General features: G+C 36.8%; 1 protein-coding gene across 6 annotated transcripts in view; it reads right to left on the bottom strand.

Annotated features, from left to right (window-relative positions):
* The window catches only part of IL7 (interleukin 7), a 21380-nt gene extending 6326 nt beyond the window's left edge, over positions 1-15054 (bottom strand). The window contains exons 1-4 of one of the 6 annotated variants that reach the window (XM_058174809.1): positions 14064-15054; positions 12760-12838; positions 3346-3473; positions 1-13 (exon numbers count right to left, since the gene is read on the bottom strand). The exon at positions 1-13 is cut by the window's left edge and continues 53 nt beyond it. In XM_058174809.1, the coding sequence (XP_058030792.1) occupies positions 1-13; positions 3346-3473; positions 12760-12784 (166 nt within the window). In that variant the 5' untranslated portion in view covers positions 12785-12838; positions 14064-15054. Of the gene's footprint in view, positions 14-3345; positions 3474-12759; positions 12839-13200; positions 13618-14063 lie in introns of those variants that run through there. The other 5 variants (XM_058174812.1, XM_058174810.1, XM_058174814.1 and 2 more) reach the window with 5 other exon arrangements.
* Between the last annotated feature and the right edge of the window lie 840 nt (positions 15055-15894).

The following is a 15894-nucleotide window of genomic DNA, read 5'->3' as shown; positions in this document are numbered from 1 at the left end:
TAATGAGTGTCTCCTATTAAAAAATCATATGTAAGAAGTACTATATTAATTATTTTATGTCTGAGTACTGAATATTACTCTTTAGTTTTAAATTATGTAGTGTTACTAACATTAACTTAGCGTTATTAATTTTTTAGTTGATTTCTAAATATTTAAATTGTTTTATATGAACAATGAAGTTATCAATCAGTAATCATACATGGATATTTTGGAATGTACCAAATACACAGAAATAAATTTTTCAATTTATTATTTATTCAATAGATTGTTTTTCCTGCCTTAATGTTATAAAACTAAAGGTAGCATGCACAACGCGTCCTCCTCCTATTTTTTTCCTCACCGCAACCTCTCTGTGAGGTAAGAAAATGCCTAGCCCAAAGTCACGTAGCTGACTTCTGCGTCCAAGGATTATAATCCAAGGTCCAGTATCTTAATCACTACACTAATTGTAGATCAAAAGAGATGCCCTATATATATTTCAATTTCAATAATGGATTCTCTTAGTTAAGGTGAAAGCTTGAAAGCAACGGACAGTATCCCATGGAGCTCCGTCTGCTGTTATTTTAATTTTTTTAATTTACATTTATATCCCACCCTTTTCCGAAGACTCAGGGAAGCTTACAGTGTATAAGGCAATAGTCTCATTCTAATTGTATATTTACAAAGTCAACTTATTGCCCCCCCAACAATCTGGGTCCTCATTTTACCTACCTTATAAAGGATGGAAGGCTGAGTCAAGCTTGGGCCGGGCTTGAACCTGCAGTAATTGCAGGCTACTGTGTTCTAAGAACAGGCTCCTTACAGCCTGAGCTATCCACGGCCCTGTTAGGATGCCCTTTTGTCCAGCAGAAGCTGCTATTAGTTGGAGTTGGAGAGGAACACATTTTTCCCAATTGTTCTTAGCTATATATCTCCCTGCACCATGACTCTATGATTGCTGCAAAAAGCTCCCAACCCCCTGAAGTAGGTTTGGGGTTATGGGGCCACAGCATAGAGAAAAATCTCCAAAATCATTATTATCCTGAAAGAAATCTTGTTGGCCTGTAAAACAACTCTATAATCTGCAGTGGAGGGTGGGGTGAGGTTCCAAAGCATCTTAGCATAAATCTTTTAACTCCTGTGTCCAAGCCAGTGACCAATTCTCAGACAGCAACAAAACAAATCCTAACACAATGTACAACAATCACTACATATTAATACAAATGTCTTCAAACTTGGCAGCTGTAATAGTTGTGGACTTCAACTCCCAGAATTCTCCAGCCAGCTATGCTATGCTATGCTAGCTGAAGAATTCTGGGAGTTGAAGTTCACAAGTCTTAAAGCTGCCAAGTTTGAAGACCTTTGTATTAATACAATCAAAAAACAATGCTTTAAAAAAACAATTGATATTAAAAATATCACATATTAGCACTAAAAAAGATAAATTATACACACACACACACACACACACATATACCTTAATGTCAATCGCTTTAATCTAGATTGTAGAAAATATGACTTCTGTAACAGAATCATCAGTGTTTGGAATACTTTACCTGACTCTGTGGTCTCTTCCCATAATCCTAAAAGCTTTATCCTAAAACTTTCTACTATTGACCTCACTTCATTCCTAAGAGGAGCATAAGGGGCGTGCATAAGCGCACAAACGTGCCTACCGTTCTTGTCCTATTGTTTTTCTTTTCTTCTTCCTATATATATATATATATGCTTATACCTCCTAATATTTACTCATATATATGTTTATATACTATATAATCTTTCTGTATGATACTTACATATATTGTTGTGACAAAATAAATAAATAAATAAAAATAAATACTCAAAGACATACTGGTTAGCTTCCCTTTTTTCAGCAAGTTTAGAAAACAGCATAGCGGAATAGGCTATTTTAACAGAATGAAAAAAAAAATGAAAATCATCTATATTTAGTAGCAATCTTAATTTTATGAGTCAGCACTTAGAAAGTGAAGAGGTTTGGATTGACATATAATACCAAGTAATACTTACTGCACCAAAGTTTCCAAAAATCACGTACAAGTATCTGAAAACAAAAAGCTGGACACACAAATAGAGAGAATTTCCTGGCAAAGTGACCAACCAACTCCATCTTTTTGTATAGCATTGCATGCTGGTTTGTAGAATACATTCAATATCAAAAACAAAATTATTTCAGGTCTTTCAAAGAGAAATATCTCTTATGGGGAGTAGTTCAGGGTTTGTTTTGCATATAACGGATACACATAATACGATCAAAGATCATACAAATAATTCTCACTTAGTGAATGCCTCAGATAGCAACCATTTGCAGCTATAACATTAATGAAAAAGTAACTTTCCAACCTATGTCTGCATTTGCAACCTTCCCAGAAAAGATAAATGAAAAACAACTTGAAATAAAATCTTAAGCACAGTTGTAAAATCCTAAGCACCACAGTTATGGTCAGATTTTTTTTTTCATTTAGCAACCACTTCACTTTACGAACAAAGTTGCTAATATGGTCACTAAATAAGGACTATCTATAGTTAGATTTGGAATTGGGCACTATTCAATTTCTAGTTCAGGGGACACCTTATATTTCTTTACAGTAACTGTTACTCATTTTCATTTTGATGGATAGGCAATTTCTAGATTTTTAAAAAATTTATTAACTTACTACTTTAGTATATTACTTACTTACTTACTTACTTACTTACTTACTTACTATAAGGAGCACACTGGTTACTCAGCCTAGTCTCAATCCTGTAGAAAAAGGACTAAGAACTAATGGATCATTGCATAATCCAAGTGCATTAAAGAAAAGTTACTCTCATATAAATCTAAGAAATTGCCTCACTTTGGAAATTAAATCTTACTGTAGGTCTTATAAAACTGCAGGGAGGGAGAGGATAATCCAGATATTTGGTCCAATTTATTGTTCAATAAATTGTTTATGCAAGGTTCCCTGTTTGATGCCCATTTTTGCATACTCTGGTAGGAATTCAGGTGATTGTAATCCATATCAAAAACTCATCAAGCCAAAGCTTGATTTACATGAAATACAAGCTGACCTAGGGAACCAATACATTTGCCTTGAAAAAGGGATAAAATGACAGTAGAAGTAAGTATTTCTAGATCAGGCAGTAATTAACTCGAGCGAACCACTGCAATAGAATCTACATTTCCATCGCTGTATTTATAAGCAGTGGAAGCCTTATTCCCCTTATTAAGGATTTTTTTTTCCTTGACCAGTACTATATTTCTGTCTACATAAATTATCTATAATGTCATTTCTTCAGATATCTCATCTATGTCTTATAAAGAAATATTGTAGCTTTGTTTTAAATGCAAAAAAAAATGTTACCCACCAGATGATTAATCATGTTGATTAGAATATTCTCATAATCATTTCGGATTTCAGTCATATTATCAGATGACGCTTCTGGTACCAGAACTAAGAACAATGGCAGAATCATGAAGATACACCTTAAAGAAGCTAAATCAGAATTGCATTATATTACCATGAGCATCAGTATCATACATGCTAAAATGCCATAATATTCAATACTACAGTTAGTCCTCAACTTACAACCACAATCAGAGCCAGAATTCCATTGTCAAGCAAGTTAGTTGTTAAGTGAGATGCACCCAATTTTATGACCTTTTATGCCACAGTTAAATGAATTACTGAAGTTAAGTGAATCATGCAGTCATTAAGCAAATCTAGCTTTCTCCATTGACTTTGCTCGTCATAAGCTGGTTGGAAAGTTCTAAAATGGTGATCACATGACACAGGATGCGACAAGTGTTGCAAATACACGCTAACTGCCAAGCACTTGGACTTGATCAAGTGACTGGGGATGTTGCAATGGTTGTAAGTGCGAGGACTGATTGAAAGTCACTTTTTTGGTGTTGTAAATTCAGTAGTTGCTAAAAGAATGGTTGTAAATTGAGGATTACCTGCAATGGAAATACATAACAAATTAAATGTTTAACATAGCACCAAAGATTGTCTTGCAGTCCCCAGAATCTGTTATGATCAGCTAAATACCAAAATCACTATTTTTCAAAATTGTTCCGAAAACTAAGAATAAAGGCACTCTTTCCTCATCTTTTCCTGATTTATAATGTGGCCCAATCCATTATGATACTCAATTCCACACAAAACGTTCAGCTGAGTATTGCCTACCGAAAGAGTGAAACTTTTAAAGTTTATGTAAGCTATTTTCCTGAGCATAGGAGTCCTGTGAGATGAATATTAGTTGCCATTATATTATGAGTGATTGCAGTCAGCCGGATGTTTAAACTGGATTTAGCATTTTTGTCCATCTATTGATGATGATGATGATTTAGCTTTAATTCTATGTTAGCTGTTCTGAGTCACTGTTACAAGGATGGTCATATAAATTCAAAGAAATGTATCAATAAACGCTGACGGTTGTATCTAGAAAGGCATAAATGAACTAATGAGGTAAGTGGATATTTGAATGAAAAATTATCTTCAATATATAGAAGAAAATAATTATCTGTATCCAGTTCTACATAGAACTTTTAAAAGTATTTAGAAAATTTGGGAAAGATACAGAAAAAGATGATAAATTATTAGGAATAGAAACTAAAGGAACTTCTAGCACTTTTTAAATATTTTAAAAGATAGAAGAAAGACCCCAAAGCTTAGACAAAGATTTAAATTACAGGTAGGTGGATTCTGCTTAAATATTAAGGAAGATTACTAGCATTATGGACAATAAATTCAATCATGGTGATAAGTGTCTCTTAATTGAATGTGTTCAACACTAGATAGATATTTGAGATGCTTTAATTTGTATTCTTGCAACAGATGTTTGAACTTAATTACTTCAATGGCCCCTTCTGGCTTTATGATTCTATGAACATCATATACACATATATGACACCTTGTCTCAGAAAACAAAGAGCAGGAGAATTGACTTTTAATTGTCTGTATGATGCTACTTACTGGAAAGTTTACAGCAATCTTTAAAGACTCATTCTAATGAGAGAGTCCATGGATGTTGATTTGGAAGCAACCTGCAGCCTCCCCATAATAGTCATTCTTAATTTACTGATTAGTTGGCCAGCACTCAATGCATGTGGGGAAATCTTCGACTGTCAGATGAGAACTTCAGACACACCTTTACATACGCACTGTCAGGTAAGAGAAGCTCAATCACTATGTCAGTTCCATTTTTCCACATGCCCTCACAATCAGCCGGTTAGGCCAAAGTCCACTTGGCATCTTAGCTCATGCCTGAACTGCTAAATTAATTCTTAATTCTGTACTAATATTTTTTGGCATACAATTTAGTTTCAAAGAACCTTTAGAGGGAATGTAGAACCATTCACAAATACTACTATAAATTTAGTCATTGAAAAATGTGAATTCCCTGAATGCTTAAAAAACAGATAGAAAGGATTTTAACTGCATAGTCCACACATTTGCAAAATTTTATTTAATGGTCCACAACAGCATTAAAAAACATTATTTTAAGGCATGATTAAGTATTCATTCATTTAATACACTCAAATTTATTTCTATCTGATGAAATTCAGACTGCATACAGATATGCCAAAAATCCTTCAAAAAAGCCAATCTGTAGGTACTGTGTTATGTATCATGTAGACATTATGGTCAGATATATTTAAATCAATTAAAATATTACAAAATGTTTGAGCTCGTCAGCACCCTTCAAGGTATATGGCAAAGAAAGCTAGAAAGGATAGGTAGGGAAAACTAGTTACATCTGCTTTTCATCATATCTTAGAGTAGTCACTGGAAGACTATACAAATTCAATTTAGATATTATTCAAATAAGATAATATTTACATAAAATATGTACAAAAAACTTCATAAAAGGAAGTTTTGATGGTGTTAATAGTGATTTTTAACAAACATGCTGAAGCATATTAAACGAATGAGATCCATTTCTAAATTTCTGCACAGATGGACTTAAATAATGGATTTACACTGAATTCATAATATTGAGGCGATCACAAAAAGTTCATTCTAAACTCCTGTTAATTTAATAATAATGAACCCTAATGTAATTATGTAATGTAATGTAGAGAGTTGCAATAATAAGTAATCTAATCAGAGTTTCATATAAAAATATTTTAACTGAGAGATAAAATCCAGAAGAATAGTCATATACTCAAGAGGTACCATTATCAAAAACTACAGCCTCATTTGAATATACACTCTGACAATAAATCAGGGTAAATCCAATGCAGTGCAAATCCAACAAAGATTCCTTATTATCATCCTAGTAACTTGTCTTCAATTGCTAACCTAAATTAAAATTTTAAAAAAAACTGTTATACCTTTTTCGCATTTCAAGTCCAGTGCACAATGAATTTTATTTATTTATTTATCCAATTTGTACAGCTGTCCATCTCACAAAAAAGGAACGTACAGTACAGCTATCAAATAAACAACAGATATGAGTTTTAGAGCTCTTAGTTTCTTACTTAACTTTTGTTGCACTTTTGATCATGTTTAGGCAAGAACTAAATCTGCCAAACAGATATGTACAATTTATGACCTTTTAAGAAGAAATATTATGCCTAATTCCAACTCATTACAGTTGTGGAACTCAATATAATAGAAGATAAAAGTTGCATTGTAATACAATGGAGCTCAGAAATACAGCATGTCAGGTTTCATCAGGAGAAAAACTCTTGAGTCTTCAGACAAAGGACAACGGATCAGGTTTAAAAGAAAACAGCCTACTTATAAGAGGAAAGCAGATATAGATATTCAATTTATGAACACAATTGAGCCCAAAATTTCTGTTGCTAAATAGGACAGTTCTTAAGTGAGCTTTGCCCCATTTTATCACCCTTCTTGACACAGTTATCAAGTGAATCACTGTAGTTGTTAAGTTAATAAAATGGTTGTTAAATAAATATGGCTTCCTCATTGACTTTGCTTGTCAGAAGGCCACAAAAGATGGATCATGTGACCCAAGGACACTGCAACCACCATAAATACAAATCAGTTGTCAAGCAGTTGCCAAGTCTGAATTTTGATCATAGGGATGCTGCAATAGTTGTAAGTGTGAAAAATAGTCAGAAGTCACCTTTTTCAGTGACATTGTAACCTTGAACAGTCAGTAAATGAAATGTTGTAAGTCAAGGACTACCTGTAGTCTACCTATAACCATGACTCCTTACTACAAGTAACTGATGCTAATCTTGCATCTTTAACTCAGGAAATGTGATCCAGGTTATGGAAAAGGACTGAGTGTGGAAATAAAATACTGCAAGTTAATAACCATGTACAAATGACCAAGTATGGGAGAGATTTGGCTTCTTTACCTGGATGGCAAAGCCAGTGCTACCACATTATATTTCATAGACTGGAAACAAAGTCCTTGGCTGAAGCATATTAAATGTCATTGGGAGCTTTGAAGATGAATTCTTGGGGGTTTAGGGACAGAAATCCAGAACAAATATAGAATAAAATTAATGTCCTTTGCTATCACATATTCATGCTTAAAATGCGAAAAGGCGAAATGAGTTTAAATTCTAATATTGCAGAAATGTAAACATGATGTTAATAGGATAACAGAGACCTGGCAGAATGATTCTCAGAATGTTAACAGGCGAGAAATACAACTTGTTCAAAAGGAACAGAAGCAATAAAAATTGAGGAAGAAATGTACTTTATAGTAAAAATAGCTACACCTGCTCAGAAATCTAAGGAAATGAACTTGTTGATCCTGCTAAAAATAATGATTCTGATAAATGAAGGAATGATTTATCTTCACTACTATTCAGTCTATAGAAGAGATGTGAATTATCACTTCCAGAAGTAAATGGAAACTCTTTTGAAATTCATGCTGACACAGAGATGATGGAATTTAATTACCCCAACATCAGCTTGGAGACAAATTTTGGCAAGCACAATTCAAATTTAAAAAAGGATCAATATATCAGCTGGTCAATAAATACAACAAAAAGATAACATGTTGCCATTTCTACTAAGGGTCACTTTTCTCTGAAAACAGTATATATGTTTCACTAAGCCATTATGAGAAGCTAGGGGATGGAGGAAGATTCCAAGTCAGGCCTGACAGTAATATAAGGCAAGGGTTAGAACTTTAATCTACAAATTTACAGGGCCAAATCATCCACAGGCACTGCTACGGTAGTTATCTAGTCAAACACCATCTGTTTTCCTTGAGAAAGTAAAAAAAAATGCAGGGATCGACATACAATAAACAGGAAGATTTTAGATTTGATGATAAATTGTTTGCTCTCTAAGTATCATGAAATTAATGGAATTATTACTAATATTCAACATAACTCTATCAAAACATTGTTAAATTTGGTTTTTAATTTTGTTTCATCCTAGCATATTGGAGGAACCCTATGGACAAAATATATCAAAGAATTTGATAAAGTGCTCCTGATTAATACAATTATAATTAATAATATACTGCAGTATGGACTTGAAAACAAATATACAAACTAGAGTGAGGTATCAGGCAGGATACCAGAGGATTCAGATCCTCTGCCTGATATTCTTCCACATTTTCATGAATGACTTGGAGGAAGAAAGAAATGCATTAATTAGATGACATAAAAGTTATCACAAAGCTAATACAATAGAACAGAGAAACAGCAAGCAAAATTATCTCAAAAGGTTAAAGAAATAGACTAAAAAGAACAAAATGACATGAAATGAAGATAAAATTATACACACATACACACACACACATACACATACTCAGAAATAGTCATATAGTTATAGTCATGGGGTTTGGAACAGGACGCATGAAAGTATATCTAGAACATGCTGAATATGAGTCACCAGTATGGCATAACTGCTAAAAGACAAGCATAATTTCAGGCTACTTCCTTAAGAAATTAATTTTTCAAATCACAGGAAGTAATAGTTCCATTTTATTCTACTTTCATTCTGAGACCACATTTTAAGAAATAATTAGGGAAACTGGAAAAAAAATTCAGAGAAAAGCAAAACAGATGATCAGGAACTGGAAATTAAATCTTGCATGGGAAGATTTATGGGAACCCAGATTTTTCAGTTTTGAGAAAAGATGACTAAGATTCCTACTAACAGGAAGGAACACACAACAGAAAGTCAAAGTCAGTTTCTATTATATCAAGAAGAAGACATAAAATAATGTTCTCCTCCTATCTCTTTATAAAAAATTGGAATGTCAGCTAATAATGATTAGAACAATTTAATAGTGGAAACAGTTATTGAAGGAGGTTTCTTGAAGCAAAAGCCAATTAGCCAGCAGACCACTTATCAGGGATTCTCTAAGGTGGATTTCAACTCTCAGCAGTGGATTGGATAATATGACTTGGCCCCTTCAAACTTAGAAGTCTGTGAAAATCTGAACATACAATATTTATTGGAAGGAAATACAATAATAGGATTCAATAAAAATGACAATAGTATCAATATAGATCATTTTATTTTTCTTCTGCTGATTAAAACTCAACATAATAATCATTATTAAATAAACCATAAATGACCAGCCCCAAACAAACAAATAATGTTTTAACACAATATAGAAACCCGATTTAATGTACTATGTACATAATGTTCTATGTACTTCTGCTTAGAATAAACCTAAAGGATTGTTCTTATTGAGTTCATGTACCATTTTGAACTCCTAGAAACCTACATCAAACAAAAACATTATTAGAGATACTGTAAGAAGATACACGGATCTTTAATTATAGTACTTCAAATCTAGATTAGGTTGAGTAACCATGGTATTGTGTCACTATTGTGATCCTTGGAAATAAGTCCCATTGAGGTTATTTCCTCAGGGGAGACCTGGTGAACTAAGCACATCTTAAAGCAGAAAAGACAAATGCAATGAAGACCAAAGAACCAACAAGTGGTTCTTCTTCAGAACTTCTCTGGACAAGGAGAAGATAAAGATCGCTCACATGCTCCAGATAGATAAGAGAAGTTTCCTGTGGGTCTGAGTACTAGAAAATGAAGAAATCAATTTATCATGTTTACCATCTTTGCTAATCTTTCTAATTCATTTTTGAATTTATTTATTTACTACTCTAAGGCTATTAGAGAACTTTGGAACAAGAAGTTTGAAAAGCCATTTGGTGAGTTTTCCTTTCTTCCTGAACAAAGAAAAAACTGACTATAAGTTAAAATTTTTTAAAAAATTGGAAATAAATGAAAAAAAAACCTCAATTAAGATTTTGATCTAAGGAAATTATACATGAATTAAGGATCTAGATAAGTTTGGAATATTAAGACTTTTACTGTAAGATTTTGTAAATGATTAAATTAAATAAACAGCATTTCATGAGAACTAAAGTAAGTTTTGTCTAAGTCATAACAGAAACTTGAGACTATGAGTTCAAAAATTACACAATAGAGGGACAAAAGATTCAAGACAGAAAAAAAACTATAAACTTGCATTTGGTTTCCAATTCAGTGGTGGGATTCAAATAATTTAACAACCGGTTATCTGCCCTAATGTTTTCTTCCAACAACCAGTTCACCAAACTGCACAGAAAGTTAACAACCGGTTCTCCCGAAGTGATGCGAATTGGATGAATCCCACCACTGTTCCAATTGGTATGGCAACTTATAAAATGACATAAAGTGCTTTAACATTCTAAATCCTTCAAGAGATTGCCTAAGAATGGGACCAAACATTAGTAGCTACTACATCAGAAATGTGAGCAATGTGGTTAATTTATCAGAAGAAGGTGCCTCTGGTGGCTCAGACTGCTAAGACAGTCTGTTATTAACACAGCTGCTTGCAATTACTGCAGGTTCAAATCCCACCAGGCCCAAGGTTGACTCAGCCTTCCATCCTTTATAAGGTAGGTAAAATGAGGACCCAGATTGTTGGGGGGCAATAAGTTGACTTTGTATATAATATACAAATGGATGAAGACTATTGCTTAACATAGTGTAAGCCGCCCTGAGTCTTCGGAGAAGGGCGGGATATAAATGCAAATAAAAAAAAAAGGTTAAAACAAGACTTTTTTCTATACACCTCTGATAGCCCTTTAGCGACTTTTTCCTGACACCAAGACTGAACTGTTGATGATTTATGATTTGCATATAAATAAGTAATATGTTATGGGAAGAGATATGTGTAATCTTATGAGAATGAAGACTTACCAAATTTGTTTGTATTTGTTGTCATGAAGATAAGGCCCTTTACATATTTCTTTTCTTTTTCTTTATCTTACCCTTCTCATTTTTTTTCTTATTTAGCACTTTTTATTCTTTCTAATGCTACCTAATGCTGGGAATGATTGAGGGCAAAAGAAGAGGATGACAGAGAATGAGGTGGCTGGATGGAGACACTAAAGCAGTCAGTGTGAGTTTAAATGGACTCCAGAGGATAGTAGAGGACAGGAAAGCCTTGAGGAATGTTGTCCATGGGGTTGCGATGGGTCGGACACGACTTCGCGACTGACAACAACATTCTTTCTATTTTTCCTTTTTCAGAGTTGATTTTACTTTTATTATTGTTACTAAATCTTTAACAAAAATTATGGGAAAAAATCCCAATGAGTTTAATACAGATTGCTCTTAAAATAGTATAATTAAGATTATGTTCTTCTGTGCACTTACCTAGTAGTACGTATGATTAAACTCAGTAGGATAGTTGAATAACCCCACATAGACTGTCAGCAGCTACTTTCAGTGCAATTGGGCAATCAACCGCCCATCTTTTTCCTACATGTGCTGCACATATTGAAAACACATGAGGCTGTAGCTTCCTAGGTAGCATTTAGAACAGGGGTTCTGAGCCCCTGGGCTGTGGGCCACTATCGGGCTGCAACCCATTTGGGACTGCGCCATGCAAATGGCGGTTGAGCACATGCATGCAAAGCTCCATTCATACAAGCAGCGGGAGCTTGCACTCACGCATGATGCTCCCCTCGTGCTTGCATACGAAGTACTCCTTGCACAAGGGGTGTGTCCGCACACCACTCACAGGGAACCATCCCCTCTCTCCCTCCCGATAAACCAAAAAGGTTGAGGACTGCTGATTTAGAAGATACATACTGGTAATTCTTGACTGGCTTGCCCTTCCGCCCAAATAAAACTGTTCCTTCTGAAAAAAGGAACAATATTGCTTTATATTCCATTAGGCACTACAAGTAAACTGGTAGTCCTAAACTTATAACCATTTGTTTAGTAACTGAAAAAAGTGACCTACAACTGGTCCTCACACTTATGACTGTCACAGCATCCCCATGGTCATCTGATCAAAATTCAGACGCTTGGTAATCAGCATATATTTATGATAAGTAATGTCAACGAGAGAAGCCAGAGTCACTTAACAACTGTGTGATTCACTTAACAACTGCAGCAATTTGGTTAACAACTATGGCCAAAATGTTTGTAAAATCAGGCATGAGTCATTTAAAAACCACCTTGCTTAGCAATGGAAATTCTGGATCTCATTGGTCATACATCAAAGGCTACCTGTATATAAAAAAGGACGACACTAAGGAAGACAGCACTCTGACTGGGTAATCCGCTGGGGGCGTACTGTATCATTAACACAATCCTCAGCACATTCAGAATTCAGAATTAATTTCAACCTGCTCCAAAGCAGTACCTTAGTTTTTTACATTGTTTTTACAGCCAGGTCAACAATTCAGAGAGATTAGGAATTCGTGAGCATGTGAATAAACATGCAATTGAGCAAAAAGCTGGCAGGAGCAAAGTTACACAGAAATCCCATCAATGAATGGCAAATGAATGGGGAGCCACAGTTTATATATACCTTTGCAATACAGTATTCTGATCATCAGCTGGCAGCTTTATTGAATCAGCGGGCATAGTCCAATCATGATTTCTGGGAACTAAAAGCAAACATTGGAGCCTGGCAGTTTTATAATTCTCATTCAACTTCGATGCAATGAAACTGAAACATGCTTCAGCTCAGACAAAAGCCTAGCAAAAGGAAGATAATAGGCAGCGCCATAGATTTTAGCAGGCATTACAAGCCTCTTTTCCCCTTTATCTTACCAGAGAATAAGCTTCTGTTAAAATAAAGAATGTGAGTAAAGATAAAACCTATGAGTTTAATAGGAAAGGAACAGTTTTTAAAATGTTATCTTTAGCAAACATTCCAGGGAATGAAAACGTCTGGGATTATATTGAGATTATGGCAATTCAGATCCTGTTACATTTTTCTATTTGATATTTGAAGAGAGCAGGTTACCTGCTTGGAAATCGTCCAGGGGAACCTGATCTTGGCTGAAACTCTGTATGTCTATAAATCCTCCCTATACCTCCGTTGTTGTTTTTCTTTATGGAAAACCACAGGCCTCTACTTCAAATTTATCAGAATTATCATCGATTGCTACTATCGGAAATTCATCTCAAACGTGACTGCTTTAGAAATGTCACCTTCATCGCTATTGCCTTTTAATTATTATTATTTTTAACTTTAGAAAAGTTCATTGGGAAAAAGGCAAGGGATAAGGCGGGGGAAAAAAGAGCGAGCGACTTGCGCACACAAGCCCCGATTCAGTTTCGGTCTGCGGAACCCACGCCGCAGCAGCTGGAATTCGGCCCGGCTAAATCGGAAAGAGGTGGTTTTTCTCGGTATTCTGGGTGTGCAGCCACTGTAGGCTTCCCAAACAGGAGCCAAAGGAAACTACCCCGAGGGTTAGTGACAAGGGTTCGCTCCGACCTGCCTTGCTCTTCCCATTATCCCTTCCCTTGGCTTCCATTCCGGACATTCCGGGTATCGTGTTCCCCGAGCTGCTGGGAATAAGGCGCTTCCACTTTCATTCTCTTAGAAATTGGGAAAGCCCCGCCGGTGGCTAAAAGGGATAAAAGGCGAGGCGGAAGCCCGCAAACCCTGACACCACACTCGGCGAAGCTGCTGAGGAGAAGGACGCCGAGAACGGCGCGGGCCGGGAAGAAGCCAGGTGGGTCGCAGGCTGAGCGGGCGGGAAAGGCGCTTCGCTCGTCCGTTCGCCCGCCGACGCCTGGCCAAGCCCAAAAGAGCGCGGGGCGCACGCTCTGCCCGGATATGGAAACGCGGCTGAGGGCGCTCCATTCGCCCATTCGCCTTACCATGGGACATGGTCCGCGAGCCGGACGCCGCTTGCTCATGATGGAGCCGGAGTCACGTCCATGGCGCTACCGTCCCGGTGCAAAATCTTGGCCGCGGCGGCGTCTTGCGCTGAGGCTGCAAACGGCCAGCAGAACGAGCTTTCCGTAATAATTAACATTAAATAAAAAAGGCTGGGCGGGGGGGAGCCGTCCTACAGCCTCGTCTTTAGACCACTTTGGGGGTTAGCTGAAGCGGAGGGGAGAGGAAAGCGTGCGGAGCCGCTCTTGGAACCGAACCAGCGTTGCCTTCTTTTTTATTTTTTTTTACCGCCGAGAACTTCCGTATGGGCCGAACTAGTTTCGCTTTCCGGCCGGAACGAGCGCCGCTAGTTTCGGAGAGTTTTCAGCCCTTCGAACTCCCGGCTGCGGTCGAGTTGTGCATTTTTCCACCTGCCGAAAGAAGCGCAGAAAGGCGCGTCCCCACTGCGCGGCGCAGATGTTTGCGCCCTGCCTGGCCGCGCGGTCTTTCCACCGCTCCTCCGCTTCCTCCGGCCGGTTCTCCTTGCTCCCCGACGGGCGTCGATGGAACTGCTGGGGGCTTTTCTCCGGGATGAAATAGCTGGATGACAAAGGAGGTGGGATCACCCTCGCCTCTACTCCACCAGAGGGTTTGCCAGGGCTCCGTTAATGCGTGGAAAGAATCATTAGTGAGAATGGCAGCAAGTGCAACGCTGGGGCGGGGCGGGGGGTGTCCTCCTAAAGGGAGTGGGCTGGCAAGTTTCAGTTCCCCGTCGGTATTCAGGCTTCGCGAGACATGTGGCTCTTCTCTACTCACCCCCGCTCCCCCTTCCTGCAAACTGATCCCTGACCTCCTTATCCTTTTTGTGCACTGTATCCTAAACAGAGGATTATGGAATAATCTGCAGTTCGTATCTGCTTTGGAATGAACGTCCCTAAGCAACTGGAGGATCCAACAGCTTTCAAGGCTCTTCTGGTCCCATCCTTCTATTTGGTGATAGTTACTACAGTTGTGTTTTGAAATTTGTGTGAATGACTGTATGACTAAGAGAGAGAGACAGAGAGAGATCTCACAGTCAGATGGACAGCTATATAATATAAATTCTGGGCTGAGACCTTGAGATCCCAGTTTGTGTCTAACCATAGCACAAACTTTTCTTTTTTAGAATAAAATAGAAATAGAAAGAATAGAATAGAATAGAATTCAATTCAATTCTTTATTGGCCAAGTGTGATTGGACACACAAGGAATTTGTCTTTGGTGCATGCTCTCAGTATACATAAAAAGACAAGATACATCAAGAATCATAAGGTACAACACTTAATGATAGTCATAGGGTACAAATAAGCAATCAAATCATACTAGGAAACAGTCAATATAAATCGTAAGGATACAAGCAACAAAGTTACAATCATGCAGTCATAAGTGGGAGGAGATGGGTGATAGGAACGATGAGAAGATTAATAGTAATAGTAATGCAGACTTAGTGAATAGTTTGACAGAGTTGAGGGAATTATTTAGCAGAATGATGGCATTTGGGGGAAAAACTGTTCTTGTATCTAGTTGTTCTGGTGTGCAGTGCTCTATAGTGTCTCTTTGAGGGTAGGAGTTGAAACAATATATGTCCAGGATGTGAGGGATCTGTAAATATTTTCAAAGATATTTTGTCTGTATTTGTCAATATTTTGACTCGTGCAGTATACAGGTCCTCAATGGAAGGCAGGTTGGTAGCAATTGTTTTTTCTGCAGTTCTAATTATCCTCTGAAGTCTGTGTCTATCTTGTTGGGTTGCAGAACCAAATCAGACAGTTATAGAGGTGCAAATGACAGACTG

The sequence above is a fragment of the Ahaetulla prasina genome, chromosome 3 (assembly GCF_028640845.1).
Source record: "Ahaetulla prasina isolate Xishuangbanna chromosome 3, ASM2864084v1, whole genome shotgun sequence".
Lineage (NCBI taxonomy): Eukaryota > Metazoa > Chordata > Lepidosauria > Squamata > Colubridae > Ahaetulla > Ahaetulla prasina.
The sequence above is the reverse complement of the archived record's forward strand: the minus strand, read 5'-3'. Positions and strand labels throughout refer to the sequence as shown.